Source organism: Neomonachus schauinslandi, chromosome 1, assembly GCF_002201575.2.
Source record: "Neomonachus schauinslandi chromosome 1, ASM220157v2, whole genome shotgun sequence".
Taxonomy (NCBI): Eukaryota; Metazoa; Chordata; class Mammalia; order Carnivora; family Phocidae; genus Neomonachus; species Neomonachus schauinslandi.
Window position 1 is genome coordinate 92981371 of NC_058403.1, and position 9373 is coordinate 92990743.

The window sequence follows — 9373 nt, forward strand, 5'->3', positions numbered from 1 at the left end:
CACCAGATTTAATTTAAATGAAATTAATAATTATTAGATTAAATCAGAATAGAACTTTAGCATCATTAAACATCATTCCTGCATTTTACCATTATGATTTAAAATCTAAGCAAGTTAATTGTCATATTTTTTAACTGTCAAGTCTTATTAAAAAGCTGATGATGTAATATAAAATAAAACTGATTATCTTACCTCCTTTTCTTCACCAACTTGGTCCAAACTCTCATGACTTGAAGGATTATATGGAATTACTGAAAACACAATCCCAAACATGGGGGGAAAAAAAGAAAAAAAAAAAAAAAGAGAAAAACATAGCACCCATTAACTGAGTTTGACTTAAAATGTTCTCATGATTTAAGTTTTTCAGAATAAGTTTTCATTATTTAAAATTGAGTATCTGTCTACTAGTAATAAATTGTATGTATTCGTGAGTTAAATCCTAATCTTTAATGAGAGGGGAGAGCAAGAACCAATTAGCAGCCAAGTACTGATCTTAACAAATATTTTTGGTATTTTGAAAATATTTCTCCTCTTCACAAATTAATCAATTCCTTCTATAAGGGTGACTATAAACCTTATTCAGTTATTTTAATATGACTAAGGCATAGAGATAGGTGCCTTTGGTTTTTACTCCTCACTTCCTTCATACTCAAAATGTTCCTAACTACCAAACCACATAGGTCAAGTAAAGAACTGACAAAGATTGAACTCTAGGTATCTATTCCTTAAAGCTACTTCAGGCCAAAAAACCCCCCACATTTCATATAACCAGCTTCTTGCATGAACAAGAAACTATATTCTGTCCTTCCAGAAAAACTCCCTCACCTTCCCTTTCTGGATTCATCTGAGATCAGTACGCTCTGCCCAGTTAATTGCTCCCCAAACTTCGCAGATATATATTTAAGGTTCTGTATCTATTTGACATCTGAGGTCACATGATCTATTTTGAATTTTCAATACTGCATCTCTGTGTCTTTTACAAAATTTCACTTCTGATAATAAAGCTTTTAATAAAAACAGATCACCCGAACATTCAACATGACCCACAAAATCAGTATGTTTCATTGTTGAAAAAAACTGGTTTGCTCAATTTAAAAGAAGTCTTAGAAGAAATTTATCTGAATTAGAGAAAAGAGTCATTTGTTGTAGTTTACACAGTTGTCTTCTTAAAACGCCAAAGGTTAAATATTGTGACTGACAGTACCACTGCAAAATAGGGTTAACTAACTTTTAATTTGGGAAGAACATAACTGGTTTTAAACTTAAGTTAAAGAATCACCTAAAGAAGTCTTTAAATGATACTCTGTTGATGAACAATGGTTCCTGCCAGTGTCATTCTTACCTGTCTGTGCATGGTCTGAATGCATGGATGACTGGTCCATGGGCATCATTGGTTCCTGCAAACATTTCCAAAGACACAGTAACTTAGTGGGTTCTTTCTAAATCCCAATACCACTATAAATTCAGAAACATTATTTCAACGAGACACAGCATATTAAAATTTAAACTTGAAAGGATATAACTTGGGGTGCCTGGGTGGCTCAGTAGGTTAAGCATCTGCCTTCAGCTCAGGTCATGATCCTAAGGTCCTGGGATGGAGCCCCGCATCGGGCTCCCTGCTCAGCGGGGAGCCTGCTTCTCCCTCTCCCACTCCCCCTGCTTATGTTCCCTCTCTCACTGTCTCTCTGTCAAATAAATAAATAAAATCTTTAAAAAAAAAAAAGACTACTCAAGAATATCAACAGTAACCTAAATAACATTCACAATTTTTGGCCTTGTTTTTTTCCTTAAGATGAGATTTTCACCTCCCTAACGACAAACCCCCTCCTGAGCTTATATGAACTAGCTAAATAATTCTAATGCCAAAGAGCCACCAATAATAACCTACATTCACAATGTCCAAAGAAGATACTATGAATAAATATGGTGTACTCATTCTAGAAGACAATTTAGAAAGATGCATCCAGATCTTTTTTTTTTTTTTCTTCAGGCGGGGTAGGGAGGGACAGAGGGAAAGGGAAAGAGGGAATCCTAAGCAGGCTCCATACACAGCATGGAGCTCACAACCCTGAGATCATGACCTGAGCTGAAATCAAGAGGCAGATGCTTAACTAACTGAGCCACCCAGGCCCCTGCATTCAGATCTTTTTAAAAATGCATATCCTTTAAGCCACTAATTTACTTCTGGATCCTTAAGGAAATAGTAAGATTTATTTACCAGAAAGTTCATTTATGATTTTCGTTACAGGAAAATGTAGAAAACAACTCAAATGTACAATCATGGGGAACAGGTTAAGTAAATTATGACATAGATATATAACAAATTATTCTAAAATTGATAAGGATATAGATAGATATGGAAAGGTGACCAAGATATAAAGTTAAGTGAAAAAAATGGGTTAGAAAACAGTATATATATCTCACTTTTGTTAAAAACTATGTAAAAGAATGAGACTCAAACATTATGCACATTCTAATAAACACTCCACCTTCTATGAAGCAGTCTCAAAAACAATCTACAAAACTTCTAGGTCCAACTGTAATACACAGAAATTAAAGAGGACAGGGGAACATTTTAAACATAACCATAAAGAAGCAAAGAGAAAAATACTGTAACACTTTAAATGACAACATAATTTCTGCTATATTTAAATTTTAAGGGGTGGGGGAAAGAGAGAGAGAGAGATGGAAGGAAGAATCAGTAAGTTAAAAAATATCTAGGACACATATCAGTCAACTGCAGATATGGACTACATTTAGATCCTGATTCAGAATGAAAACTGTAAAAACAAAATTTTCACATTTATGAGGCAAATTAAATTTTGAACATTGAACATGGAATTCTCTTTTTAGTTTTTAAAGAGTCCTTACCTTTTAGATTTGTTTCAAAATAATACAGGATGAAAGCAGGTTATATGCGTGGGGGCATAGCTGAAATAGGACTGGTCATGAGCTGGTACCTACTGAAGCCGGGTGACTGGTATATGGAAGTTCATTATACTGTTATATCTACAAAAATATTTAAAATTTTTCCATATAGAAAATCTTCCATATAGAAATTTTCTATATGGAAAATTTCAAGTATTTATGCATATAAATTTGCAAAGAAAAAGTTCTGGAAGGATATACACCAGAAGACAATTACCTTTAGACAGTAGATCTCATGGGGGATTTTTATGTAATTTTTCTTTCTTTATCTATATTTTCTATTATGAACATGTTGTAACTGCATATTTAAAATAGAAAGCGAGGGGTGCCTGGGTGGCTCAGTCGTTAAGCGTCTGGCCTTCGGCTCGGGTCATGATCCCAGGGTGCTGGGTTCGAGCCCCGCATCGAGCCCCTCATCGGGCTCCCTGCTCAGCAGGAAGCCTGCTTCTCCCTCTCACACTTCCCCCTGCTTGTGTTCCCTCTCTCACTGTGTCTCTGTCAAATAAATAAATAAAATCTTTAAAAAATAAGAAATAAAATAAAATAGAAAGTGAAAATAAAAATTTTAAATTCAAAAACTCCCCAGTAATCTCACACTTTAAATAGCAAACATGAAGCCTCTGACTGTTCTTACCTGATCTCTGTTTAGTGTAGATGCTAAAACAATGAGAGCTACAAACTAATGAGTTTATCTTAAGAGAAAAGAGTTTCTTAAATAGTTCTCCCTACCTCTTCCTAATTTAACCAGATTTTGTAGCAGATTAAATCAAGAAGTTAACTACATACCATAAACAAATTTATAATAACAATTCCAAAACTCACAATATGTCAACTGGACTGTAAAGTTACATTCTGTAACAACACTGTTGAACTGTGATTCCTTACCACCTCTGTATTTTAGCTCTCTGTCCTAGCAGTGTTACTGAAAATGTTCTATTAAAATAAGACAGTTGTGTCTTACCGGTGGCATAGAATGCCGCCCACATTCGATGGTGACAAGTTTGTGGCACTTCTTATGAACCAGGAGTTTGCAGTTGATGCACTTATATCCCTGACGTCCAAGTCCCCATATTCGGTCAGTACAGATGGCACAGTGGGCACGCTGGAAAGAGTAATTCAACAGTATTTTATTAACAAATAAAAAGTCATAATCATTTGCCAACAGTTTGCTGATAAAATAGTGAAAATAAGGGGTGGCTGGGTGGCTCAGTCAGTTTAAGTGTCTGAATCTTGATCTCGGCTCAGGGCATGATCTCAGGGTGGTGAGAATCTAGCCATGTGTCAGGGCTCCACGCTGGGTGTGGAACCTGCTTGGGATTCTCTCTCTTCCTCTCCCTCTGCCCCTCCCACCCCCATCCACTCACTCGCTCTCTCAAACAAACAAACAAAAAAAGTGAAAATAAGTGGCTTTCTTCTCTAACTCAATTGCCTTCATCATACATAACTTTTCCAAAGCTATGATGGTCACAGAAAAATAAACAGAAAAGAGTTTTATTTGCAAGAATGAAATCTGCAACCATGTTGTTTTCTGTTATAAGTTCAAGAATTTTTAGTCTTCACATAAACTCAGAGTATTGAAAATAGTAAAAGTGAATTAAACTTGAAAAACATAGGCAGAAAAAGCTATGCAAGGACTCCCAAGCAAACATAAACCTTCCAGACTGGTCAGAGGTCAAACCAAAGCCCTGCTCTCAGAGCAATTCCTGAAGTGACTTGCTCATTTCAAAGCTTTTTAAATATCAGGGCTACTGGGAAAAGGATTTTGGGAACCTCGGGTCATAGCTTTTATTTACGTGAATGAATTCAGAACATGGCACTACTTTTACAATGGAAATGGGGTCCATGTATTTGTAGATATCAAGAGTAGTTAAAAACAATCAACTTCTTTCAAACCTTGGCTCTGCCACTTACTAGCTGTGTCATCTTGGGCAAGTTATTTAACCGCCCCACACCTCAGCTTTTTCATCTATAAAACAGAAATACATAGTACCTATCTCACAAGGTTGTTGTAAAGATTAAATGGGTCAATAGATGTCAAGCATTTGGAAAAGTACCTGGTACATAGTAAAAGCTAGGTAAATGGTTTGCAATTATTTTTGAAACAGTGGAAGTTAAAATGACACTAAAAGGTTTGCAAAATAAACTTTGCTTATTTTCTGGTTGTCTGGAATTATAGTAAAAAAGGCAACTTTCTTTTAGCTAAGGTAACTATATAATTCAGTCAGGGGTATTTTTAAGAGTGAAAGGAGATGCTATTAAAAATTACCTGAAGATAACAGGAATACTGCCCCAGGCAAACTGGGAATGTTGTCACCCTACTGACTCCTTTAAAAGGGAAAACAAGACTACTTTTCTTTCACAGTAGTGAGGAAAAAAATAGTTATCTCAAATTATTAATATTTAACAAACTAAGGTTTACCCTGTTGAAACGCTTGGCTTGAAAAGTGTGGCCATTTGCACAATAAAGCTTTCTCCAGCGGCGTGCACCTCTGCGGTAGATGGATTCTAAAGAGAGATAAAAAGTTAAAAAAAGAAAAAAGAGCAACTGTGAATAAAAGTCTTTTTATAATTAAGTCTGTGATTTTTTTTCATGATATTCACTTCAAGAAAAAAATATCCTGATAAAAACCTGAAAGTGAAAAAAATAAAATAGATTCACCAAGGGACTAAATGAAAACAAAGCCCATGGAGTAAAAATGTATTAAAAATTACTATTCAGTCTTCTCTGTCTTTTAATTTTCCCCCCAATTTTTGGGCACCTGGGTGGCTCAGTCGATTAAGCGTCTGCCTTCAGCTCAGGTCATGATCCCAGAGTCCTGGGATCAAGTCCCGAATTGGGCTCCCTGAATAGTGGGGGAGTCTGCTTCTCCCTCTGCCCCCTCTGCCCCCAGCCCCCACTCATGCTCACTCTCTCACTCTTACAAAAGTAAAATAAATAAAATTAAAAAAAAAAATTTCCCCCAACCTTTAATTTTGAAAAATCTTAAGCCCACAAAGTTGAAAGAACAGAATAATAAACATCTGCATCCTTCACGTAGACTTACCAATATCTAACATTATGCCGCATTTGCTTTCCTCTCTATACACATGCCTTTTTTATGTCTGCATCATTTAAAAGTAAGTTGCAGATATAACACTTCACCCTTAAACACCTAAGTATCCACTCACTGCCTTAGATTAAGGGCGTTTCCCCTAATTCTACTTAACCCTAATACCATTACCATGTCTTAGAAAATCAACATTAGGGGCGCCTGGGTGGCTCAGTTGGTTAAGCAACTGCCTTCGGCTCAGGTCATGATCCTGAAGTCCCGGGATCGAGTCCCGCATCGGGCTCCCTGCTCGGCAGGGAGTCTGCTTCTCCCTCTGACCCTCCTCCCTCTCATGTGCTCTCTCTCATTCTCTCTCTCTCAAATAAATAAATAAAATCTTTAAAAAAGAAAAAAAAGAAAATCAACATTAATTCAATATCATCTGATAGCTCAAATGCAAATAGCCCTGTTTGCCCTCAAAGTATCTTTCATAGCTTTCTTTTTCTCTCCAGGATCCAATCAAGACTCAAGCATTGCCTTCGGTTGCTATACTTTTTTTGTCTCATGAATGCATGCTGAAACGGTCATGCTGCCATATTTGCTGTTGTTTATTCTTTGTGATGTTGATTTTTTTTTAAAGAGTCCAGGCAGTTGTCTTATATTATGTCCTACATTCCGGATTTGTCTGTTTCCTCATTAGAATCCGTATCAAATATTTTTGGCAAAAATAATATATAGGTGATATGTATTGCTTGTATCACATCAAAAGATAAACAAATGTCAGATTGCTGACTCCCAGTTCAACCACTCTGTTATAGGCAGTGACTGTTTCTTCTCTTCATTGTAAAGGTACATTTTACTTACTTTCATAGATCCTCTAAAAGGGACACTTTGCAACCACAAGAATATCTTCCCCATTAATCTTTTTTTTTAGACGGGGAGAGGGCAGAAGGAGAGGGAGAGAGAGAATCTTAAGCAGGCTCCACGCCCAGCACTGAACTAAGGTGGGGCTGATCTCGTAACCCTGAGATCATGACCTGAGCTGAAATGAGAGTCAGAGGCTGAACGAACTGAGCCACCCAGGCGCCCCTCCCCATTAATCTTTAATCCAATGGTTTTTATATTAATACTTTTTCTAAACAAACTAAGAGGTTCCATAAGACCAAATCTAGTTGACCTGTGTAATTCTGGTTAAGTAAGTCAATCACTATTATACATACTGTCTATTAGTCATTAATATTCCACAGCAATAGTTAATATACTGGTAGAAAGAGTCCATTAGGTTTCTAAACTCATATTTTAAAGCAGATGTAGCACTGGGTTTATCATTTAAAATTAAGATAGAAAAAACGAGTTGAAATGCTCTGAATTAGAAATCTTAAGATAGCATAATACAGAACTGTAAATACAGATGCTTGGGGAGCCTGGATCGAGCCCCACGTTGGGACTCCCTGCTCAGTGGGGTGTCTGCTTCTCCCTCTCCCCCTGCCTCTCCCCCTGCTTGTGCTCTCTCTCTCAAATGAATAAATAAAATCTTGAAATAAATAAATAAATAAAGATGCTTTTATTTTTATTTATTTATTTACTCTGTTAGGAGTAACCAAAGCAGAAAGTTTCTGTTAATCATATCTTAACCTAGGGGTGCCTGGGTGGCTCAGTCTTTGATCCATCCATCATTGGAACTCCGGCAAAATATTCTTAACTGAATCCAGACCTAAATTTTTTACTATTGCTTCAGGGTTCTACCTACTTCCTTAAATTTCCCCATTTCCTATATAGTACATGGCCCCCATTCAACTCTATATAAATATTCATAGCTCTTTAATTTTTCCTTTTCACCAAGTTGCAGGAAGAGTCACAGAACTGGGGTGCCTGGGTGGCTCAGTCGGTTAAGCGTCTACCTTCGACTCAGGTCATGATCCCAGGATCCTGGGACTGGGTCCCACATTAGGCTTCCTGCTCAGCAGGGAGCCTGCTTCTCCCTCTGCCTGCCGCTCTCTCTCTTTTTCTCTCTCTCAAATAAATAAATAAAATCTTAAAAAACAACAACAAAAGAGTCACAGAACTAAAAGTTTAGAACTACTTTACTTAACTCAAGGGAAAACACCACTATTCTTTCTAAAGTCATGGCCATGTGCAGAAACCAGAAATGAAAATGAGTAATATCCACAACTAATAAGTTATACTGAATATCAAAAGCAGTAACTTACGATCGTAAGTAAGTTTACGTATTTAAGTTCCATCAGACCAGAGAGTTGACTCTTTTAGTTCTTCTCACTAATGATAACTATCAGCCTAGACATTCAAAAGAAAATCCCGAACAATTTCTAACTACACATGCTCAAGTCTTTAGAGAGGAAGCATCATGTTACTTTCAAATGGTACACTAAAAAAATAAAAATAAAACAAGCATGTTTCTTACGTATATACATGTATGCCTATGTGTGAACACATACAGATGCAGAGATAAAGCAAACAGAGAAAATGTTAATAATTGGTCAATGAAGGCAAAGGATATCTTTGTGTCTTTGTTTTCAATGTTGTTTCAACTTCTCCATAGGTTTGAAAATTTCCAAAATTAAAAACCAAAAAGGAACATGACTTAAAATTCACTTAATTTTCCTTTCAAATGCACAACAGACCCTTACGTCAGTAACTTGTAACTAAGAACTGCCTGATTTTCATCTGGCAAAAGCAGAGAATTTAGGCAGTTGCTAAGATAGTCTAAATTAGACTAAAGAATGGAAAAGAAATCAAATAGACTAAAAGTTCTATTTCTGGTTTCCTTTCACTTGTGCCATTGTGCCGTAAGTAACTCTATACACTCAAAGATGTGAAGTGTATACACACTCACTGTCTTCTCCTGGACAGGGCATTCCAGGACGTTCTGGTACACAAGGGAAGACTGAAAGAAATTAAATTAAATTAATATAGCAAATTAAAAACATACAAATTACACAGAATTTTAATTTCTAATATCAAAAAAACTGACCCAAATTTCAACCTGACCCTCTTTTAGCATGTGGTCAGTAATATTTTTTCAAGGGATTCATTTATCAAGGCTATATGAAAGAAGTTTTCATGAAAAGTGAACAGCCAAAATCAAGCACACTAGAAGCTCAAATTATTCATGCTAGTCCCTGTTATGTTACCAATTGATTTTTTTTTTTGTCCTTAGAGAAATCATTAACTACTATTTCCCTAAATCTTTGTTGTACTGGGCGCCTGGGTGGCTCAGTCGTTAAGCATCTGCCTTCAGCTCAGGTCATGATCCCAGGGTCCTGGGATCGAGTCCCACATCGGGCTCCCTCCTCGGGGGGAAGCCTGCTTCTCCCTCTCCCCCTCCCGCTGCTTGTGTTCCTGCTCTCGCTATCTCTGTCTCTGTCAAATAAATAAATAAAATCTTTAAAAAAAAA

The 9373-nt window shown here is 36.6% G+C and overlaps 1 protein-coding gene across 1 annotated transcript in view; it reads right to left on the bottom strand.

Annotated features, from left to right (window-relative positions):
* Positions 1 to 9373, bottom strand: part of PRKCI (protein kinase C iota) — a 67032-nt gene that overhangs the window by 24820 nt on the left and 32839 nt on the right. The window contains exons 4-8 of the mRNA XM_021702579.1: positions 8812 to 8862; positions 5348 to 5433; positions 3890 to 4030; positions 1343 to 1397; positions 193 to 251 (exon numbers count right to left, since the gene is read on the bottom strand). Of these exons, the coding sequence (XP_021558254.1) occupies positions 193 to 251; positions 1343 to 1397; positions 3890 to 4030; positions 5348 to 5433; positions 8812 to 8862 (392 nt within the window). The remainder of the gene's footprint in view (positions 1 to 192; positions 252 to 1342; positions 1398 to 3889; positions 4031 to 5347; positions 5434 to 8811; positions 8863 to 9373) is intronic.